Source organism: Rhipicephalus microplus, chromosome X (assembly GCF_043290135.1).
Source record: "Rhipicephalus microplus isolate Deutch F79 chromosome X, USDA_Rmic, whole genome shotgun sequence".
Taxonomy (NCBI): domain Eukaryota; kingdom Metazoa; phylum Arthropoda; class Arachnida; order Ixodida; family Ixodidae; genus Rhipicephalus; species Rhipicephalus microplus.
In genome coordinates this window covers 406,884,666-406,908,272 of record NC_134710.1, presented here as the reverse complement: position 1 = coordinate 406,908,272, position 23,607 = coordinate 406,884,666, and the positions used below count along the sequence as shown (strand labels likewise).

The 23,607-nt window shown below is 43.2% G+C and overlaps 1 protein-coding gene across 6 annotated transcripts in view; it reads right to left on the bottom strand.

Annotated features, from left to right (window-relative positions):
- The window catches only part of LOC119160964 (FK506-binding protein 15), a 290,382-nt gene that overhangs the window by 236,234 nt on the left and 30,541 nt on the right, over window positions 1–23,607 (bottom strand). For all 6 annotated transcript variants that reach the window (XM_075880249.1, XM_037413254.2, XM_037413255.2 and 3 more), the window contains exons 8-10: window positions 20,433–20,498; window positions 13,926–14,078; window positions 5,367–5,467 (exon numbers count right to left, since the gene is read on the bottom strand). In XM_075880249.1, the coding sequence (XP_075736364.1) occupies window positions 5,367–5,467; window positions 13,926–14,078; window positions 20,433–20,498 (320 nt within the window). The remainder of the gene's footprint in view (window positions 1–5,366; window positions 5,468–13,925; window positions 14,079–20,432; window positions 20,499–23,607) is intronic.

Sequence of the window (23,607 nt, the reverse complement as noted above, 5' to 3'; positions counted from 1 at the left end):
ACTGTGAAAATTGTGGTCGTGGGACAATTGTTGATAATTGTGTGATCATGGGGTGCTATAACGAGCAGCGTGAACCCAAGATTAGGAAAGCATTCCTCATTGAACGACACAATGTTTTTTATGTTAGTGTACCCTCAATTTCGCTTCATGGCTGCGAATTTAGATATCTCGGGTCCACTGATGTAACTGGGTGTTAATAATGTTTGCCTTAGTTATGTTTGTCTTTATCACAAGTATGTGCATTTATAGCCTTGTGCGAATATTCAAATTTTTAAAATATTCAAACGAATAGTAGGGTATTTGAATTCGCTTTGATTCAAATTTAAATTATTAGAAATTTCAAAGTATTCGCAATGAACGAATGAAAGTACATTATTCGGCATTTAACCACCTGTAAAGGTGGTTTAACTGCAGTGTAGGAGTGCTAAGCTGTGAAAGCACCTAAGAGAATTGGCTCTGCCGCGAAGCCCCCCTTCAAACTTATAGAGGCACTGCAACATTTATTGGGCATAGTCAGACAACGCTGCCGATAGGTAGTCTATCGAGAACACGTGAGCCATATATTATAGCGCAGTACGTGGCCTGCAATTCACAATAAATTCTGGAAGTCAGCTGAAAATTGCTGTCTTCTCTCTGCAAATGGCGCCACATGCTCAAAAACCACTCTTGCAAGGCCCGCTGTCAGCCATGGGGCGATTTGAGCATAGCGCACTTGGTCGTTACTGGGACCGCCGCGGGAGGCCGCCACTTGTCCACGCATACGTGCCAAATCGCACTGAAAAGTCGCGCATCTTAAGGGGAAAAAGTTCTCAAGGTCATGAGGTGCCCATGATTTGATTTTTTTCCTCTGTGCCATTTCTTCCTGCTTAACTTCTAGCGCTTTCCTCGGGACGAGAAGAGAGAATGCAATTACAGCGTGCAACAAAACTTTGCAACTCCGCTCATACTGGACAGATTCTTAAAATTTTTGCGGCATTGAATTCGTGAGCCAATAAGCTCTTCTAATGAATTCAAAGTCGACTCTCATTACTTCGAACTCAAAGGGACCTCTGAATTTTGCTTGAATTACCAAGAAGTTTTAATTATCAGGAGTTCTCAAATATATGACTATGTGTGAGATCACAAGACACATTATTAGGCATTGATTTTATTGCTTTACAAAATTTTTTAGGCGTTTTAAACACTAACTGCATGGAATAAACAAAAAGCACAGGTGTAAGGTCCACAAGTTTATTGGCCATTTACTGTACTTACGCACGTATTGAACGCACTCGCCAATAAGCTCTTCTAATGAATTTATTCCAGGGTTACTTGAAAAAGTGTTTCAGGGCCCCCTCAACGCATTTTGTTCGACACATGTCACGATGAAAACGAGCCCATTCAGCTATAACAGTGCACGCTGGTCCAATCTACTGCGTGCGTGTTTGTGTGCATGCGTGTGCATGTAACAAAACATATTAATAAGTATGCACTTAGCGGTTGCAGGGTGCACTAGGGGCCGTATTTCGCTATCGCATTCAACTCTTAAAGGCGAAGCTTAAGGGTCCCCCAATTTTCATTCTTCGTCTACCATGCAGCACCAACCAGCCCAATAAAGCACACTGTTAAAGCTAATTCACAGTAGTATGCATTTCTTATGCACGCCGTAAAAATAAAAAATGCCCAAGCACTGTTTCTTCATCTGTGCCCACTTTTGGCCCAGCCAAGCATCGCTGCTTATTTGTCCTTGCGTAGTCTGAGAGTATGTGCACGAACAAGTGTTGCCGAGTGAATGTTCTGCTATACCAGCTTACACATTAGAAATGTGCTTTTGCATCATGAGACTGCCACTTTCCAGACAGGAAAGCTATGGCTGAAGTGAGTCCGCCCATAGCCTGCTCAGATCTGAGAGTAACAGCGTCCCAGTGGCACGTCCTGGCAGACACCCGTTCTTTGGTGGCTCCGCTTGCTGCTGCTGAATGTAAGCTCGTGTACAATCTGGCAAAGTTTTCTTGACATCTAAGATTCTGACAAGTGCACTTGCTGTTAGAGTTCAGGAATCTAAGTGCTTTCAGTCGGCATTCATTCAAGAAACAATATAACTTTTAGACTGCTTTACTTACAGCGAAGCTGTTAAGAGGGCTACAAGAACTTTCGTACGACATGTGGCAGAATGCTTGGCATCAAAGAGGAAGCAGCAACACATCTGGCTGGCACCAGAGCACAGATTTCGCTTAGTTACATGCATCTTCAATGCAGTGAGAGGGAGAGAAAGCACCCTTTCTGGACTGTTGCACAGGAGCAGAAAGGCTGACATCACAGCCTTCACAGCATTTTATTTTAATTCCATGCATATTTAAAACCCTCGAGAGGAGATTATGGCGGCACCCATGGAGCTTTTATAGAAAAGTTGCATGGACAAGATGCCTTACATACACATCACTTGAATATACAGCTTCATTGCATGTTTACCCGAGCCACTAATTCATTATTTGTTTCTCAAGTCACGATTAGGTAGCTGCATGTTACACGTCAGCAAGGAAGCGTTCCAAATGATAAACGATTTCTATGTATCATGTCTGGGTCTTTTAGTTACAATGAAGATGGCGATGTGGCAAAGCATCTGCACTTGAATGTACTTGCAGTGCTTAAGGGGAGATGCTACTCGAAGACACTTTCTTTAATATTCACCCTAGAGAAATGAAACTAGAGCTGCGTATAGAACTTTGTAGGCAGATTTCAAATATATATTTCATTGTCTTGCAAGTTGCATACTTTTAGTTCCGGAACATCGCAAAGTGAAAACCTTAAGCCTTTTGCCCCCCTCTTTCTATCCCTAAACTCCCATAATTTTTTACTATTGATAGTTGATAACGTTTCAAATAAAGTTTAGAATGCAGAAAACTAATTAAGAAGTGCATACAGAATATGTAATAGCCGTGAAAAATTCTAACGTGGAAAATCCATATTTCTCCTACCATAGTAAAGGCTAACAGAGAATTTTTCGATTATATATTAAATATATTGAAACAAACAAAACAATAGCATTTCTCATACTTTGGAAAAATTTGGGCGAAATTTCATGCAGATCTTAGCAGCAGAAGTACCCAAAAAAAGGAAGGCACATTGAAAAAAAAAAACGCATAGATTGTGTATAAAGAAAAACAAGTCTTAAAGTTAAAATTGAATGTTTAAGAAATATGTCAATAAATTCAATGAAATTCGCACACAAAAAAAACAATCCTTCTTGTAGTGGCCCCTGCCACTAAAATGTGCCAACACCATAAGTTTGTCCTTCATGGCTGTTTTGAGCTGACTCCCCACAGACATTTCATCACAGACAGGGCCATGAAACACTTGCCAAACTTCTGCTCCATCTGGCAGAGCCTTGTGCCAACTGCAAGCTAGGCAGAAGCTCAACAGGACTTCGAAATCCAAACTAAGTCCAATGTCAAAGGACACAACAGCGCTGATGCCATTGTGGCTCATGTGGCCGCGTTTGTGCCACATACTGTCGTACATAGCGGCAATGTCGTCCCCGCTAACTTTCCTCACTGCGAGCTTCCTCCACCTCGCATGATTGGTGCAGGTAGCATTAATTGCCGCATCACAGACTTTCTGGCTGATGTCTGTGAATGACTTATGATGCATTGGCTTTTGCAAGCCAAGAATTGCTGCAATTCGGACCAGCTGCTCGTAGCCCATTCCTACAGAGCGCACTGCCACAACAGCTTCCCCGTTGAAAGCGTTCCTATTGCGTGAGCTACGGCTTTTTTTTCATCCATAATGGTGATAGACACACTAGAAAAGCGCTGTTCAGCTGCACTGCTTGACGAGACATGGGCCCTTCAAGCAGGCTTCACAGCACACACCGGTGCGCAGCAACCAATGGCGGTCCTCGATTCGTACCATGTGATCTAAAAGCCAGTCGCGACGCTTAAAAAGAAGCACGCTCTGGCCACGTTTTTTATCATTTCTTTCACAGCAGTGATGCAGGAAACCATCATTATGTGAGGTGTGAGGCTTGGCTCTGCACAGCATGCGATCGACAATGGCGAGCAGCAGCACATTATCGGTGGCAAGGTGCTCGAAGACTGCACATTTTGGATTTTTCACAGCCACCTTGTGCTCTAGATGCAATTTTAAAGCGTTTGCAGTCGAGTCTCAACAGATATTTTCATTTTATTTCTATTTTTTCAGAACATTAGAGGTACTAATCTTAACAAAACAGGTAAAAATAAAAAAATCAGTAATTTTTTTGAAAACATCTTTTTTTGACGCGCATCTCCTCTCGTGTGAAATAAAAAAAAAGGGGAAGCAGACAGGGACAATTTGAACGCTGTTCTTCAATCAAGTTCATTATACAAAACGAATAGGCTTTTATATGCAGTCAGCGTGCTCCAACAGATGCCACAACATGTCTCTTTTTCTTTCCATGTCTGCATGTTTTGTTCCCTCACTTCGCTTAAGTACTGGAAATTCATCAAAGTTTGAACCAGCCCAAAAAACTGCTTTAAGTAGAGCGTCGGCCTCCAGGGAGAAAGGTACAGGGTTTGATTCCCAGTGCTGCCAGGCAACCACTGATTGTTCTAAAAGGGAAAGTGGTACCCTGACCTGGCGCTCGGAAGTTCGAGTACACTTCTTTAAGGTGGACTTCCTTGCTTCTTTGACCTTTCACTCCCCTTCACGCTCATTCCCATGACCCTGTGCCACAACCTTTCAAGAGTTGCAGGAATTAACGCCTGTCGTAACTTCAACCTGCCATCATCTCTTTTAGTTGGCTTACTAAGCCCCTCAGCATTCTAGGGGCTGCAACAAAAAGGGTTGGGGGGGGCAGCTGCCCCTTCATTATTAAACCTGCCTGTTAGACTGCAATACAACTCAGAAACTTCTTTTTTTAAGTGTGGGAGAGAAAAGCAGGAAAATGCAGCAGACCTTTACAAATGAGACTCTTCTAAACACCCTTGGAATTTAATTGCTGGCCCTGACAATAGGTTTATCTGGTAAAACAAAGTACTTCAATGGCTATCACTGGCTGCAAAATATGAATGAAGCGTACAGGTTTCATTCAATGGCACGTTGAGCACTCAGTGTTGCCTAGACAACAAGGCTGGTTGGTACTGCACATTTCCATGCCATTGTGAATTATGCCGATAGCACGTGACATGATAGTGTGCTTGATTATGAATGATTGATTTTCACTCCTTGCGGCATTCTATGCACAGATGCTTACTGAAATTTACCTACCCCAAGTGCTCAGGAGGCTTACAAACTCTTTTAGCTGCTCTAACACACAAATCTTGCAATTCTCAGTTTAACTGAAAATATTTCATAATATCGAAACACAAATTGTAAATAATCCCACACAAAAAAAGAGTGCCACAAACCCATGCGAATAACTCCTTCCATCTTTCCTGTCAGCATCCTCAGCTACAACAGAAACAGGAGTGGACAATCGTGGTGTGCTGTCCTTCGTAGTGGACTTTGACTGCATTTGAACAAAAGATTGTTGACAAATCAAAGTAAGTACTCCACAGTATTAAACAAAAATAATACAGGTCTCTGTCACAGCATAATCTGCACAGCAATAAGGAGCTTGAACATCAATAATTGCAAAGAGATTTTGGGCATAAAAGCACTTACATCTAGCGCCAGTTAAAAATGCAGTACAATTCACTGTCAAGCTGTAGACATAAACTATGCTACTGCTATGTCTACATGACACAAAAGGCATGGCAAGTAAGACAAGCGATGGGAAACATGAGTGTTAATGCTGCCTTCAACTTGGCTGGTCGAGATGGGTGGAGTAAACTTTTTTGACTCTGGCCCAATATATTTGATAAATTGCAGTCCACTCCCATTAATTCAAACTCAAAGGAACCTCTGAATTTTCCTTGAATTATGAAGAAGTTTGAATTATCAGGAGTTCTCAAATATATGACTATGTGTGAGGTCACAAGACATATTATTAGGCATTGATTTTATTGCTTTACAAAATTTTTTAGGCGTTTTAAACACTAACTGCACAGAATAAACAAAAAGCACAGGTGTAAGGTCCACAAGTTTATTGGCCATTTACTGTATTTACGCACGTAATGAATGCACTCGCATAATACACGCACCTCCAACTTCAGTCATCAAAATTTAGATTCCCCCCCCCCCCACGTAATAAACGCACCCCCTACACTCATCCGCTGCAGTCCCGCTAACCGGCACCTGGCGCCTTCTCACTCATTGGATCTTTTCCATTTTTTATTACTTTGCCGACCCCTCTCAACCACTTCTGCTCGCTCTCCCCTCCCCCCCCCCCCCCCTTCACCCGTTGCCGCGTGCCTATTGCTTTTCTTCCTATCTGTGTGCACTACCTCCAAGTCTCATCTGTGTGCCACAGCAGGGTTCACGCAAGCTGTGCGAGTGTAGAGACATCGAGTGTAGAAACATCGCAGCTGATAAGCACACAGCCAGCAAAGGTAACCAAACTGCCCGTGCCAAACCGGCGTCTGTCGCTTCTTACGCACCCTCTCCCCTTTCTTTTTCTTTTTTAGCCTACTTTCTTTTTCTTCACTCTAACTGTCCCTTTGTTCCCCGTTCTCCCATGAGTGCACTCCAGACCCCTCTTTCTTACCTTTCCACCTTTTTTTTTTTTTTAAAGTAGGCCAGTGCAAATTTCTAACTCGCTGTCCAGACTCGCAAACTCTGAAAACGAGACTCCGACGCCCGCAGTGCGAAGGTCGTCGATAAACTGCTCGCTTTCAGACACCTAGTCGACGACACTGTCCTCATCCAAGGCAGCCGACCCGCCATTTAACACAAATCCCCGTGGCAGAAACAGTTGCACAGCGTTGTCGATGTCATCGTCTTCCACGCATCAGCGAGCATGCTGAGTGCCCCAAGCAAATCGACAGAGTATGCTTTTCCGCTGTCAAGGCACACCACCGCACGCGAAAGCAAGCGTGCCTGATAGTTCACTGAGAGTGCGTATGACACCCTGGTCAATCAGTTGTAGGACACTTGTGTTCGGTGGTAAGAACTCGACACGCACAGCCTTCAAGTTGTTTATGTGTTCGTGCGCAGCGCAGTTGTCGACAAACAACACAATTTTGCAGCCTTGTAGATCAAATTTGCGATCTAGTCTTCGCGATCTAGTCTTCTCACATAGCTTTCTAAAATCTTCTGTGTTACCCAGGCCTTTTTGTTGGCCTCGTACGAAACAGGCCAGGACTTTACACCTTTAAAGCACCCTGGAGCTTTCGACTTGCGAATGACGAGCATCGGCAGTTTTTCTGTGCCCGACATCTTGCTACCGGTCAGTACAGTAACTCGCTCCTTACTGCGTTTGACACCATGACAAGGGTCGCCAGAAAAGGCAAGAGTCTTTTCTGGCATCAGCTTGAAAAAAAGTCCGGTCTTGTCGCAGTTGAAAGTATCGTCTGGCGAGTACTGCTGTGAATGAGACTGCAGCTTTTCAGAGCGGTAGTTTGCAACATCCCTGAAGTCAACAGCTTCAATTTCACCGCACAGTTTTTTCAAACTGAGGTCAGAGCGCTTCTTTAAGTTTCTGAGCCAGCCGTCACTGACCTTAAATTTTTCAACGTTTATTTGAAGCGCTATTATCTCAGCTTTCTGTTTGGGGAGGCCCCCGGAGACGGGAACCTTGCTGGCCACTGTCGATTTCAGCCATACGAGTAGGGCCTCCTCGAGCTTAGGGTAGGTACCTTGGCCGACATTTTTCAGACGACATCCAGTGGACTTTTCCGCCGCCTCCAAAATCTTCCACTTGTTCTTGATGTAGTCCGAAAGAGTCTGTTTGGAAATATGGAACCCTTTCGCAACGTCTGCCCGCGATCGGCCACTTTCAACAAGCTTGACGATGGCAGCTTCTTGGTGACATGGTGACATACTTGCCGTGTTTCATCGGAGCTCTCGAGGCTGACGATCCCTAATCCATTGTGAATAAGCGCAGTTAGCTAGCCAACACACGCTGAACACATGGCACACGCACAGACGAACCATCAGTCAATGCATTCCTGTCAATCCAACGATCACAGCAGAGAAGAAAAAAAATTTTTTTCAGCAGCGACTCTGATGCAAAAATAGCCTTGATCGAGCAGTTCGAGGTAGCCACCCTAGCAGAGCTAGCGGCCACGCGCACGGCCAGCACCGGTTCGAGGCTACTGGAGAAAAAAAGTAAACAAACAGGATGGCAGCGGCACGAAAAAATGCTGGCAGTCGGCTCGACTGGCGCGCTGAAAGTTCGTAATATCGAACAGCCCGTCCTCAAGTGTCCGAAATTTTGAGCTGCGAAATACATTAAACTTATAGGGTATGTCCTGGTTCCGGGTAAATGTCCGAATTATCAAGCATGTCCGAAAAATTGGGCGTCCGAAAAATCTGTCGTCAACTGCATTTTCACACAATCGTGCTCGACTGCCGACTTGAAGGTCCCGGGATCGAATACAGGTCACATTTTCGATGGAGGTGAAAATGCTTGAAGCTCGTGTGCTTAGACTTGCTTAGAAGGTTGTGGTGCTTCAACACTGCAAATACTCCTCAGCACAAGCACTTAAAGAGTGCATGGATGCTGCACTGAAAGCTACCACGGTGAGTTCAGTACTCGTGGTTTTTACATGCAAGGTTACAAAAATTCATTGTGACGGACCATCAAATTGAACAACTTTTCCTACCATTTTAAACAAAAAACAGTGTAAATGTATGGCATTGTCATAAAAGTAATAAGTATATGCATGTTCGTGAAAACCCTGTTATGATCTCTCGTTCCACTAATCAGGGGTGCAACAGCCAAAATAGAATTTGGAGCAATTTTCGGAGCAGCAAGTGTTACTTTTGGAGCATTAAAATTCAAATTTGGAGCAGGTTACGGGAAAAATAACAATTGTTTAATCATGAAAGACCCAATTTGGAGCAGTATAAAAAAGGCTTACATTTAGAAAAAAAATACATGTACAAAACATTGCTTGATTGATTTGTGGGGTTTAACGTCCCAAAACCACCATATGATTATGAGAGATGCCGTAGTGGAGGGCTCTGGAAATTTCGACCACCTGGGGTTTTTTAACGTGAACCCAAATCTGAGTACACGGGTCTACAGCATTTCCGCCTTCATCGGAAATGCAGCCGCTGCAGCTGGAATTTGATCCCGCAACCGGCGGATCAGCAGCCGAGTACCTTAGCCACTAGACCACCGTGGCGAGGCGTGTACAAAACATTCAACCACCTAAATCATGCAGAGTGAATATGGGCACTGCAATTTAAATAAAAGTATTCTGGAGTAGTCTTCTGAAAGCAAACAAAGAAGTCCACATGAGTATTTCCCGAGTCTGTCGAACCCTTTGATCGACTCTGAAAATTCAAATGTAGCTCTGCCAAACTGGCGCCCTTGACATTCAGGAGATTCGTAAAATCAAGGAGTAGGGGTGGCAACAAGTGGCGCACAGGTGTTTACGTGTTTCTTCTTTAGGGCAGCTGTAATGTCATTCGCTTTGCTGCTCCAAATAATTGCCAGTAACTTTTTTAGATGTCAGTGATCATACTAGCACTCAATTATGTGGCACATACACAGAAGTAAGTGAACAAAATCTGCAGTGTCCCGTTACTGGTGCAAATAGCCACTTCCAAATCATAATACACTTTTTTGCTAAACACCGCTGTACAGCGGGGAAGGTGGCTTAGCAGTGTTTTGCACCGTTTTGAACATGGTCAGCCAATTTTCGAACCGCTACACCCTCCCGTTCCCGAATGCTGCCCCCCCTCTTGTTTTCTTTAATTGTTTAGGGCATAACTTCTAGGCTCGCTTACGCCGACAAGGCGTGTTCGACCAGATAAAGAAACAACAGCACACGCCCATTGGCCCGATGACGGCACTGGATATCTATCGCCCCCACGTCGCAACTTCAAGCTGGAAAAATGTTTTTTGTGCCGTTGCTATGATAGCCAAAGTGGTGGCTGGCAATGACGATGTTCACAGCACATCTACCTTTTTCGCGCACAGAAAATGGGGCATACGCTCCTAGCACGCCATAACCTCGTTTGCTGACTAGTAAATTCGTATTTCCACGAAGCGTTGATCGCTATAGCAACGCTTTTTTTTTTTTGGCCTGAACTTCCGCAGTCACGCCTATAAAAATCCGTTGTAGTCAGCAGCATAACTTCATCTTATAATTTAGCTGGGCAATCGCATCGCACGAGCATCCTCACCTAGCGAGTGCATAACTTACACCGTGAACTCATTGATTGATATGTGGGGCTCAATGTCCCAAAACCACCATTTCATTATGAGAGACATCGTAGTGAAGGGCTCGGGAAGTTTCAACCACCTGGTATTCTTTAACCTGCGCCCAAATCTGAGCACACAGGCTTACAGCATTTTAACCTCTATCGAAAATACAGTCACCGAAGCTGGGATTCGATCCCACGACCTGCGGGTCAGCAGCCGAGTACCTTAGCCACTAGACCATCGCGGTGCAGCATTACACCATGGCTTAGGATTAAGGCCTGCGCGCTTCGTTTGATTTCGTTTGATTGTCGACGCAAAATACAAGTGGTCAATGTGGCCTCCATTTCTCGCGGGAATTAGCGCGCCTGAGATAATTTTGATATTGGTCTGGAATTTTGGCGCAGCGCAGTGCAATTTCAGCAAATTTCATGGTTTTGGCACAGCTCGACGCACAATAGGAAACTGAATCAAATTGGTGCGATTGGCACAGCTGTAGCACCCCTGACTATTGCAACAATAACATTTGGCTTATCTCCCAACATGCAAACACTCCCAACATCGCTAGATTCTTTATTCATGTTACTTGTACAAAATAAATGGGGTGCAAAGTAAAGCTGTAGGAACCACCAGGCAGACTCAGCTAATGCACAATTTCCACTGCTCTTCTAACAGGGTCAAAAATATAAGTTTAAACGACAGCTGGGTATGTCAATGTTGATAGAAAAGCCCTCTATGTTGAAAATTAGTAATGAGAAGTACTATTAATCGTATAACCTTGCTTGGTTAACTCTTTCGCAACTGCGCCTATTCAAATCATTCAATTTGAACGATGCATTTCAAATCTGAATTCTCGCGCCGCTGTGCAGTTTACGGACGCCTAACGCCATCTAGGTTAGAAAGTGGGAAACACACAAAGGGACCTGCGATGTTTTGCTTGTTTTTTGCTACGGAGAAGTTTTCTCTCGCTGCGATAAGTTTCCGGTTGCGGCGTGCGCGTAACGATCATGGCGTCGTCATCGCGCATAGACGCTCCCAAAAGACGACACGTTTCTCGCGAATCCAGCTAATCAACAGTCGATTTTGAGGATGTAATCAACAGCAGTGAGTCTAGAGAAGATGTTGACTCATCAGATTTTGGCACCGATGATGAGGATGCGTCAAGTCACACCACAACGTCCGACAGGCGAGTGTTTCCTGTATGCGTGCCGCACACTTTGTTGACTAATCAGTGGTTACAAGTGGCGGAGCGTGTACTCATAGCAATTTTACTTATTTTCAGGGTCTCAATGTTTTACGGACATGATTCCTTGCCTGCATCTGTCAAGCATGTACAGTTTCTGAAACCCGGGGGTCGAAGTCGGCGGCACGCTCCGGAGTAATGCATGGCGCTTCGTCCGGGCGGTCGATTTCTTCCAGTTGTTTTTCACCACGCAGGTGATAAGCATGGTCTGCAACTACACGAACAAATATGCGTGGATGCATATTTTAGAGAGGCAGACGTACGCGGAAAGAGACGGCTCGTGGAGGAACTTCAGTCCCGATGAAGTGATGAAGTGCATTGAAATGCTCATTTACATGGGAATTGTTAAGTTGCCTCGCCTTCATCTGTATTGGAACACCTCCAAATTATTTTCTGGTCTCATTCCTCCGAGGATTATGCCGAGGAGCCGTTTCTTTGCGTTCCTTGCCTTTCTCAGTGTCATGGACCCGGAGCAGATAGACCCCGTCCGTGATGGCAGGCTGCACAGGATATCAAACCTACTGAAGCACATCAATGACGTCTCTTCGCAGCTTTTTCAGCCGTACCGCAACGTGTGTGTAGACGAGAGAATGGTAAAGTCGAAAGAAAGATCGGAAATCCGTCAGTATATGCGGGACAAGGGGGTCAAATGGGGGTACAAACTCTGGGTCCTCGCAGACTCAAGGACAGGCTACACTGTCCAATTCAGTGTTTACACCGGGAAGAGAGGCACCCAGCTCAAAGGGACTCGCACGTTGTAACGAGCCTCTGCGAGTATTACTTAGATCAAGGATACATCATCTACTTCGATAACTTTTACACATCCACGTCTCTGTTTGTACACCTACTTGAGCGGAAAACTCTGTCTTGCGGAACAACACGCAAAGATCGCCGCTGATTCCCCTCCCAGCTGAAAGATACCACATGGGAGAAAAGAGCAGCTCGAGGAGACGTTCGCTGGATGCGATGCAGTGACGTGCTGTACTTGCAGTGGAAAGACAAGCGCATAGTAAACTTGATGAGCACAGCACACACAGCAAACAAACACGTCATAGCAACGCGAAAAGTGAAGAGGGCAGACAGATGGACCAAGATTCCCGTTAGGAAGCCGCTCTTGATAGAAGAGTACAACAAGGGCATGCTTGGTGTTGACAAGTCGGATCAACTCATTGCTTCCTACAACGTGTTGATGAAATGCGTGAGATGGTGGAAGACGCTGTTCTTTCACTGCATCGACATTGCCATCGTGAATAGTTCTATTCTTTTTGAGACACACCGGAGGGATCACCCTGAAATAGATGAGCTGTCAAGAAAAACTGGCTTTGATCAGCTCGCATTTAGAATTGAGCCGATCAACCAGATTCTGGGCACGGACCAAAGACATGCTCCCCCTCCTCCACCTCCAAAAAAGTCGGAACACAAGCCCCAGGTGCAAGAAAAACGCCGAAATTGCAAGCTCTGCTACGACAAACGAAAGACACAGATGAAAACAGCAGTTTTGTGTCAGCCATGCGGGTCTATCTTTGTTTCATCCCGAGGAGGGACTGCTTTCGAGAATGGCACGAGACGCACTCTCACTAACTTTCTTTTTTGTGGGAAAAACAGTTTTCCGCAATAATTTTTGAAACTTGAACAACCTTTTTGCAACATAACAAGCTACAAATTATATATATTCAGTTTTTTTTAACCTCATTATTTTTTAAGTTATACCCCTTTTTAAAGTGTTAAATGTATAAAAACTGTATAAACTTTTCTATATAATTTTTTTTCATTATGTAATAAATATATGTACAACAACTATGTTATTGGACAGAACGTTCTTTTAGCTACATTTTGGTACCAAACAATTTAAATAAGGCATTAGTATCTAGCCGTAAAGAAATTATTTTTTACACCTAGTAAAAACGGCCCCTTTTCCCGCGGTAGCGAAAGAGTTAAAATGCAGTTTTAAATACACAAATCTATATGGGGATTTCAAGAGGAATCGCAATTACTTTGTTATATCCACTACATTATTTCTGGCAACGTTATAATGAATGAGGTTCAAGTGTAAATTAAAATTTCACCCTTCTTTATATATATATAGACAACTTAAATGAAAAGAGCAAAAATGGCCGTCAAGGCATAATTTTGCACTGACCTAATCCTCCTATTTCTGCCTTCTTGGTGGGAAGATTTAGAACAGAAACATTATCCATTCAAACTTGGACACACTGACTAAAATAAAGGCAAAAGTGCCAATTTGAGAAGGGTCATTTTCACACATTTTTTTGACCGAGTGCTTCTGCTTATTGCCAGCACCGAAATAGACGAGGCAAACGAAGGGAACAGCTGCCACTGACACCACTACCTGTGCTTTGTAAAATTTCATTGAATCGTCCATGACCATGGGAAATACAAAGCCTTTTTGTTGTGTACTACAAGCAATAGAACAATCTCCATGAATTGCTGTCCAAAGCAAAATGTCATCACCTTGCTAATAGGTCCAACAGATACGTCAAACACCAAAATAGCATTTGGTGGTACAGTGGTCCCCAAGCCCTTGGAGCCATAACCTTGTGAAGGAGGCACCACCAGAAACCGGCGAGAATTGTTTCTACATCCAACAAGGCCCTCCTCCAAACCCTATTGTGGCGAGGAAAAAAACACACAAACGAAATTTTTTTAAACAAAAGTATGCTACTTTGCACTAACTCATCAATCACCAACTACCAAAGCAACGCATTTAGTCCCAGCAAATGATGAAAAATTTATAGAAAATATGACAACACTGTTAATACAGTTACACAAATGTTACCATTAGTTCCACAATAGCGGTAGGTCAGATATGTTTAATAATCTTGCCAGTTCAATATAAAACTTGAAAAGCTGAAGCATATTTTTTTAGCCTAATGTTTTCACTGGTGAAACAATGACTGTGTTTCATGGTGAATGCTTCTCGGGTCAGATGTTTTGGGTTGCATAATGAAACGATTTTGCTTCAGTTTGAGCGTGAAAAAAAAATGCTGTGCAGTCAAGAAGGGGAAAAAACAGACGACAGCGTGACACTGTCATCTGTTTTTTCCCCTTCTTTACTGTATAGCATCTTCACGCTTAAACCGAGCTGTGCTATAGCAATATCATTTTATCATGCACCAACTCGCCCACTAGGCCGTACTTGCATTGCATGTTCACGCAGTTAGCAAGGTTTTGCTATTTTTCTCACTTTGCAAAAAGTACAGTAAAACCTCGTCAATTCAAAGTCACTGGGACCACGAGAAATAAGTTTTTGCATTAACAGAACATACCGAAAGTGGGATGCAAGCAACTTGCAATTATTCGAAGTGATCAGAGATAGGGATGACCATTTACTGTGCCAGCTAGTTTGCAGCTCCAAAGGTTATGTTTTCCTGCAATACCTGGTCTTAAGTTGGCCGAAACTAACATGAAGAAACGATGGGCCTCGCTGCTGCCACAAAAAAAGGGGGAGAGAGGGTAAAGGAAACATCGTCGCGATCAACTAAATTGCGCCCCTGCAGAAAACAAGACATTCTTCACTGCAGCACAGTAAAGTACCCTGTCGTTTTTTATGAAAGGAAACATGCGAACGCGTGGGCTGTGCTCTGCCGCAGCTGCCTACAGCACCATCAACCGATAAGTGAAGAAAGCACATTCCATTTTTGCCTCATCTATGACCAAGCAACATAACGAGTTATGGCCGGTAGACAAGCACTGCTAGATTACGTTCCCTGATCGCTGGCGCGGCGAGTGATATCGAGCGATTACTGCAGCTTGCACCATGGTCGTCAACAAGGTTTGCTATGTTGGCAGTAGACTACGCACTGCAGGCCCGAGCAGAAAGAGAGAGTGCAATCTAGCAGCGCTTGTACACCGGCCATAACTCGTTATTTTTTTCGGCAACGGATGATGCAGAAAGCGAAAGTGTTTCCTTTTGCTCTTGGTTGATGCTGCTGTAGGCAGCCGCTGCAGAGCGCAGGCCATGCGTTCGCATGTTCCGTTTCATAAAGGATGACAGTGTACATTTTTTTTACAATCCTAGAAAATATTGGTTAATCATAATGCGCTGACGTAGCGAGAAACGTGCAATGTGCTGCCTGCGTGCCACTTCTGTATTGCAGTGTAGCACATCTTGTTTTCTTCAGGCACACGCTTTGGTTGACCACAAAATTTTTTTTGTTTTGCTCAGCTGCTACTGATTAGTATAGCTACGTTGCATTGCCTTGTGGGTCTTAAGAGCAGTTGTTCCACGGATCTGCAGCAAAATCGGGATTGGGAATCAGCACATGGCACCCAAAGTTTTCGAATTAGTTGGACTAATGCTGACCGCTCAAATTATCCGCTCAGACTTACATTGCAAAATACGGGACCTCTGAAATATTTCAATTGAGGTGGGATTTCATAATAACCGAGTTCGAATAAATGAGGTTAAAGCCAGGCCAGCCCTACTGCGATTTGTGAATGAGTACCCTAGTTTGAAAAAAAAAAAAAACTTTTTTACAGTCGAAGGGGACAGATGCAACAGGAAAGTGTGGAAGCATACATCGCACAGCTCTTGATTACCTCGAGTAGTAAAGTACTTATGTACATGAAAATGTGGTGATGTGGTCACCTTTTTCTGTATCTCTTATCTCCCTAGTGGTCCTTCCTGCCCCTGCTGAGTGACTCCACCCAAATGCCTATGTGAATAACTTTGGCATAAGCTCCAGTCTGCACTGCTCATTGTGCACAGTTAATGCAGTGTGCCTCCCTTTAGGGAAACACTGAAGCAAAAAAATAACTTGGCAGGGATTGACCCTTGTTGGGGCAACACATTCTCAGAGTTTTTAGCACAGAAAATTTTCATGAATGGCGACAGAAGTGAGCATTCGTGCATGTCTCACACAAAATTAAAACAGCCTTTTTTGCTATGAGAGGAGGCTTTGTAGGCAAAAACAATGCACAAGTGGCAATGCGACCTTCTATTCAAATAATGCCATCAATAGTCAGTCTATACGGGCCTAGGCAACTTTTGATATTAAGGATGTGTATATTGCTACAGGCATTGCGAGTGAATGGTGAAGGCCAAAAACGAGTACCATATACAGTAGACTCTCAGTAAACAGAAATCTGTTGAACAGAACTGTTGCTTAAATGGAACAAGTACTTCTGACAAGATTGGTTTCGTTCTCACATTTCACACCCCTGGTCACCTCTCAGTAAACAGAACTCTTGTTAAGGGGAGACACGGGTCTCGAAGGACAAAAAATTGCCGAAAAATCAATTTTTCGAAGTATTTTTTAAAAAATATATAGGGCCTGAAGAAGGTGTTCCTAACATGCTATTGCCATGTAACGCGTATTTGTCGAGTAATTCGGTCTCAAAGCCAGTTTCGTGACCATTTCTCCTCGCGAAATCACCTCAAAAACGGTCATATTTGACGACGCGGCGCCTGAGAATCGCACCAAATAGCGCAGTCATTTTGGTCTCATTTGAAAGCCGTATTCTTCTTTAGTCTGTTCCTAGCCGAAGAACGCTTTTGGTCCAGGAACAACGCAGCTATCGGAAATAAAGAAAAACCAAATAACCAAATACTCGCACATCATTAGTGCGTTTCTATCACGTGTGGCAGTTCGCGGTTCCCTATTGTATGTCAAAGCAATGCCTCCTCTATTTAGATGCCTGCCCCATGAGAAGGAAAACAGCTGCCACACCCTTTCCCTCCTTCATTTTAGAATGTTGTCTATCGCTAGCGTCACCTGTGGCGGACAGTGCAACAACACAACACTTTGCATAGCCTCCGAAATAGTGGTGTACAGTTGCAGGTCTCAAACAACTCTCGACTGACGCGCCCCTATGGGCCGCAGGTGAAAACGCTTAGCAGACGACACTCGCGCAGCGCGCAGAGAAAAAGCGCACAGTGTGCAGTTTCATTTGATAATTACTGTAGACAAACAAGCAAATAACTCGTATTATGGCAAAATTGGATGCAAGAATGATAAATAATAAGTTTTAAGATTGTGGGAAGTATCTTACATCGTCTTTCAAACTGTTTTTGTCGTTTCGTGCGAGAAATCATGACAGCTAGCAGACGTACATTGCATTGCAGCGCGAGTGCTAGTTGGTGCGCAAGAAGATGGGTGCGCAGAAAAGTGCTGAAGTTGTTACACGGCTTGACTCATTACCTGTGCGTGTTAATTTATGTTGCTGTTTGTGTTCATGAGCCATATTTCTAAACATTCATATAAAAATCATTGTTTTCGTTCTTGAAGGTGTTTATTGAATCTACCCAGTGTAACAACTGAAAAAAAAAAAAAAGGCACAAATACAATCACGTCAATGTTAATCTCAAAGCAACATGTGCAGGCATTTCAAAAGGAAACCTTTTGTCAGTGATGCTGAAAATACCAACGCGGTCGCCCTGTTCTGCAAGAATATTTCAGTGCGTTTTTGGAAGTTGCATTGACTGTCGCTACACGTACTATTTCACCACTACCAAGTGCTTGCTGCTCACTGTATGCTATTGCTTTTCCAGAGACATTTAAGCAACCTTTAAAAAACGCGCCCATAAAATCGTGCAGAGCACAGCGCGTGCCTGAACGTTAGCAGCAGCCGATGCGGTGGGGTCCCGCGCGACGCCGTGATGATAGTGTTGGTAAACTTTTTCTCGTTTTCTCAAAACATTTTTTATCACGTCCAAGGCCATTGCCCACAGTATCTTTTGATCAAGAGGTTGGATTTTGATAATGTTTGCAGCATTTGAAAGCTTATACATTGATGAGTGCAACAAGACCAAAAAAATTATAAGTTTATTAAGAACAGTGATTTGATTAGTGATAATTAAGCAAGAGTTTCAGATTTCTGATTAGTCTACTTTTTAAGGCCATAACTCTCGTACCAACGAAGCTAAAAATAAAACTATGGTTTCCTTGCACTCCCTGTTCTTTACAAAACACTGCCATGTCTAATTTGCAGAATTATTTTATGAGAAAGCTGTCTAAACAGTGGGCAGAATGTGAGTTTATCGAACAGGTAATATTCTAAAATCTGGAAGTGACAGCTGAAAACTAATTGAAAGTTTGTTTTCAGCTGTGAGAAATGCATATCACATAAAGTTTTCAGCTCTAAATACTCAAAATTTAAAAAAAATTCAATACCAATGTCTCCCCTTAAAATGAACATATTTTCTTTGTCCCTTCCAGTTCCGTTTAATGAGAGTCTACTGTATTTATTTACAATGCTCTGTGGCACAGAATTGTTGACATTATCTTGTGTGGTATGCCCTCTTTCTTCTTTCATTGTAAGATTATCTCTGGCGGCATGCTCATCCACAGTGTCTCCCAACTTCTATTCTAATATTGTATTCTAAAAGGGCCAAGACAAAGCCTGGCAAGTTCTAAAATCTTTTATTGGAGCACAACGACCCTTATACAGGCTATACTTCAAAATCTGTGACATCAGACTGTGATACCAACCATTACACAGGTCTTAGCATAACCATGCAGCTTAAAATGTTCCTCAGGTGGTACCGTATTTACTCGATTCTACCGTGCCCTCGATTGTAATGCGCACCCGATTTCCACGATGAAAAAAAAAAAAGTATAACATCTATTGCAACGCGCACCCATTTTTCTCGCTGGCCCGCACGATCATACCACTCGAAAAAAGGACTCCTTTCGGGAGCGTCTTCCATTTAAATATGAGGTACGGGGGAAGCTTGTGCCCACATTGACGTGTAACAGAGCATTGCCGTCACTGTAGTTTTACCGTGGACCGATGTCAGCACGCAAACTTGCTTCGCCCCCTCCTTCTCGATGGTTGTGGTGCCAGGCAAGTCGAAGTAAACAGGCGTTTAATCGGCATTCCCGATTTGCCCAAGCAGGTAGCCGTTGTTGAGCCACAAGTTTAGGACAAACCTCTGAAAACTGTGAAACTTTTCATCGTACTCTTCCGCAAAACTTTTCGCATATGCCCGTTCACCTTCGGAGGGAAAAGCCTTTCCTCTTCATAAAGTTAATTAGCCAGCACCTGCTCGCTTTGAACTGGCTCCGCGTTAGCCCTTTTTCTAAGGCTAACTGCATAGCCCGCACTTGGAGCAGTTCTGTCGTCACGGGCCGCTGCGCCGCTCGCTGCTCAAGCACATACTCGACGAGCAGCTCTTCAATTTGCAGAAACCGACCCTGCTGTGGTCCACTGAAGCCTTTGCGGGAATCTTTTCTGTCGACAATCTTCTGCTTTTGTTTCTGCCAGTCCCACACGCACGTTTCGAGAACTCCAAACAACCACGATGCGGCCTGATTGCCGTCCGTTTCTGCACACGTGATGACTTTTCTTTTAACAGCGGCATCGTGGTGCACTCGAGTTTTTGGAGTCTGCACTTCCATGCCGTCGATGCTAATGCACTACAAGATGACGAACTCCTCAGCACACGTACGAAGTGCCGCACATGGGAAACACGTAGGCAGAAATGGCTGACGCGCCATGCCGACGCACGTAGGGGCGGCCATTTTGGAAATGCCGATGGCAATAGAATGACCGTATTCATTTTTTTTTTCGTACTCGATTTTAACGCGCATGCAATTTATGAACTCGCTTAACCGGAAAAAAGGTGCACGTTAGATTCGAGTAATTACGGTAGTCAACATATTTACAGTGAAATTGCAAAGAATAGAGTTTTCACTGAGTAACTCTATAAATTTATCGTAGTGTTTTTTTTCTAACATTAAAGGCATCTCCTTGAGGGCACTTTCTTGTGCACACCACCATTTGCTTCTAATGTTTAGGCACTGACAATGGCACGTTGCAAGAAAAAAAATTGAATAAAAAATTGTAGAGCCAATACTTCACATTTCCAGCATGATTACTAACACACTAGTACCTCGTAAATTTGCCACCTGTTCGTCACATTTGCCAAAGCACTAGGTTGATGTAAGCTGAAATACGCAAACTGTGCCGGAAAAAAGAAATAGCCCATGAAGTAGAAAAACAAAGAAGCTATTTTACCTTGACTTGTTTTCCCCTGCCAAGCTTGAGCTTCTGTGGCTCATCAATGTCAGTAGTGTCAAGAACCTGGAAACAAAGGCAAGTTCACTGATAACTCAAGGTGGTCACTTGTGCAGCACGTTCCACTGAAAGGCACTTGAACAAAAGAGACAAAGGCAACTGATAGCTCAATGGTCAAAATGCGACACAAACTCCTATATCATCCCACGCAGCCCCTTATCGACTCAGCCCCTTAGTCAAACACACGCACGCATGTGCAGAGATTGATATGTGGGGTTAGCATCCCAAAGTCACTATATGATTATGAGAGATGCCATAGTGGAGGGCTCTGGAATTTTCGACCACCTGAGGTTCTTTCAACGTGCACCCAAATCTGAGCAGACGGGCCTGCAGCCTTTTCGCCTCCATCGAAAATGCAGCTGCCGCAGCCAGGATTTGATCCCACGACCTGTGGGCCAGCAGCCGAGTACTTCAGCCACTAGACCATCGCGGCGGGGCAATTTGCAGAGATAAGAAGCGCTCTGTGCCAAGACAATTTCGTGAAAAAGCATAGCTAGTGATAACAAAAACTAGGTTTTTATGTGAATAAACTATCATAAAAAATCACCCTAGGCTTTAGAAACAGGCTTTGTCAAAGTAGGAATGAAATGCAACAGAATTTGTGAATAAGCCATAATAAAAATGATGTGCTTCTCCATACCTCCACTAGCACTCTGCATGTGCCTTTTTTTTAGACATACTACACCTAACTACACAACCACATTGTCCCACAAGCTACAAATACAAGACTGGTTCAAACTAACCAGAGTTACAAGAAGTGCAAGGCAAACTCATACTGGCCATGTGTGTCTGGCATCTGCAGCATTTATATAAAGGTATGCTGCAACTCTAAATAATGGTGGCACTGTTTCTACGATTTCTATGTCAAGAATCAATGCCCTGAACAAAGGCATCTAAATGCTTCCTTCAGCTCTGGCAAAGTTCCTTGCTACCACTGCTTGAAGGTGACAGCTTAGACCTGTGCCACAAGCAAAGTGATGGCACAAATTTAATTGGAGCCCTGAGTGTTCAACAACTGTTTAGTCTCCCTCAAGAAAGAAGTATTAACAATCATTTTTTTATGCATGAAAATGTGTTTGCAAGTGTGATTGCTTTAAATAATTCACTAATATTTTTATGAGCCACTTGCTGCTTAGGCCATGCATGTGTCACGAAATACTGAAACACTGTCTTATTCTATTCTTGACATTGCAGAAGCTGCCGAATGTTCATATAAAAGGAAGAGGCCTCCAAAGCCCTCTTTCTTGCCAAGTTATCTTTTTAAATTAGTCGCATTACCCTACCTTGGCAAACCAGCTCATATGGTATGGGATGGCTTCCTGGACAATGTTTGTATTCATAGCATTTGTTCAGAGCAACATCCTGCTGAATAAGTAAGCCTGGTCGAACTTTGCCCCACGCGAAGCTCTGTGACAGTGGATAAGCGGCTAGCAGACTTTAGTGATTATGTCAAACTTGATCAAACAGCTATGCTTCACATGTAACGTGCCTGTCTTGAGCCTGACTGCTACACAATGCCAGCAGTTGCTCTACTATGTCAACATTACAACAGTGTTCATGGCTATTACTTGCGCAACAAGCATACGGATGAGAAGGGACAAACGCCGTGAATTTGTTGCACAAGTAATAGCCATGAATCAGTACCAATTCGCCGAACTTTCAGTACAACAGTATTGATACAGTTACCCATTTATGACTACAGACCAATTTTAACAATACATCGGTTATAACACAGAATCAGCTGCACTGACTACTTTGGCACCTTTCTAAGACAAAATGATCCGTTTACAATACCCTATGCCACATTATTGGTTATAGCGTTAGGCATTTTCGGCATTCCTTTTCCTCTCCGAGAAAGCATTCATGCAGCTCATTGTAAAAGCTGCACATCTTTTTTATGCTCATTGTCATCTTTCATAATCCTACAGATTATTTAATACCCTGCTTTCTTTTCACTGGGAATGTTTTCCAAGCTCGACAAGCAGTGGGTCAAACAGCCATTTTCTATTTCGCCAGCGAGCCAAGTGAGCTGACCAAAGCAAATGATCAAAACAACTTTCACACAATTGACAAATATAAGCCTTGTATTGCCCGGTTGTGAAGTAAACTGTATACTACAGAGATCATAAAGTAGCACCTACCAATATTTTACAGCCCAAATTCAATAAACCATATACAAACACAGACTGCTGAAATGGTTAAATCACAATATCAGCGGTGAAAGCAAACGAATCGTTCAAAAGGCACAGTTCTTTGTTAGACACATTATAATAAAGCCGTAATGAAACATAATGTTGGACACAGCATAATGAAGTAATAAGTAACAGCTGCACCACATAAAAAGTAGTTTTTCATTCAAATAAAAAAAGCTCTTTTTTGCAGCAAAGATTTTGGTAAGATGAAAAATATTTACAACTTCCTAAATAAAAATATTCAAACAAAAAAATTAATTCAGCCTGCTACGGTATATAATTACGAGCTGTAGTCACTTCAAAGCTTGTGGAAGAGCTGAAATTGTGTCATGACTCGGGATAACATGCCAGAAATTCCTACAGTGCTAAAAAGCTTGAATAAATGAACTTTTTAATGTCCAAGCACAGTTCTACATCCCGGAAATCAGAAAACCTTGCTCAGTTTGACTTCTAGCCACAAAGGGTGTACTAAAGAAATCTAATAATACTTACATTAAATAGCAATTTATTGACTGATATGTGGGGTTTAACGTCCAAACACCACAATATGCTTACGAGAGACGCCGTAACGGAGAGCTCCAGATATTTCGGCCCACTGGGGTTCTTTAACGTGCACCTAAATATGAGCACAGGGGCCTACAGCATTTTTGCCTCCATCCAAAATGCCAGAACAGCAATTAATAAGCATTGATATGCTGAACTACCCAAAACTGAAAAGGCAGTCCAGAGTTTTAAAGTGCTAAGAATAGATTATGTGCTAAGTTTTTTCCATGCTTGAAGGGGCCCTGGACCAAAGCTCAAGCTTGACGAGAAAATGAATTCCATGAAGTAAAAATGATATGCGAACATCTTGAAATTTGTAGTTGCATGCACGACAACTACAAAAGCGCGGTGCAAAGTTGATTTCTCTCTAAACATAATTT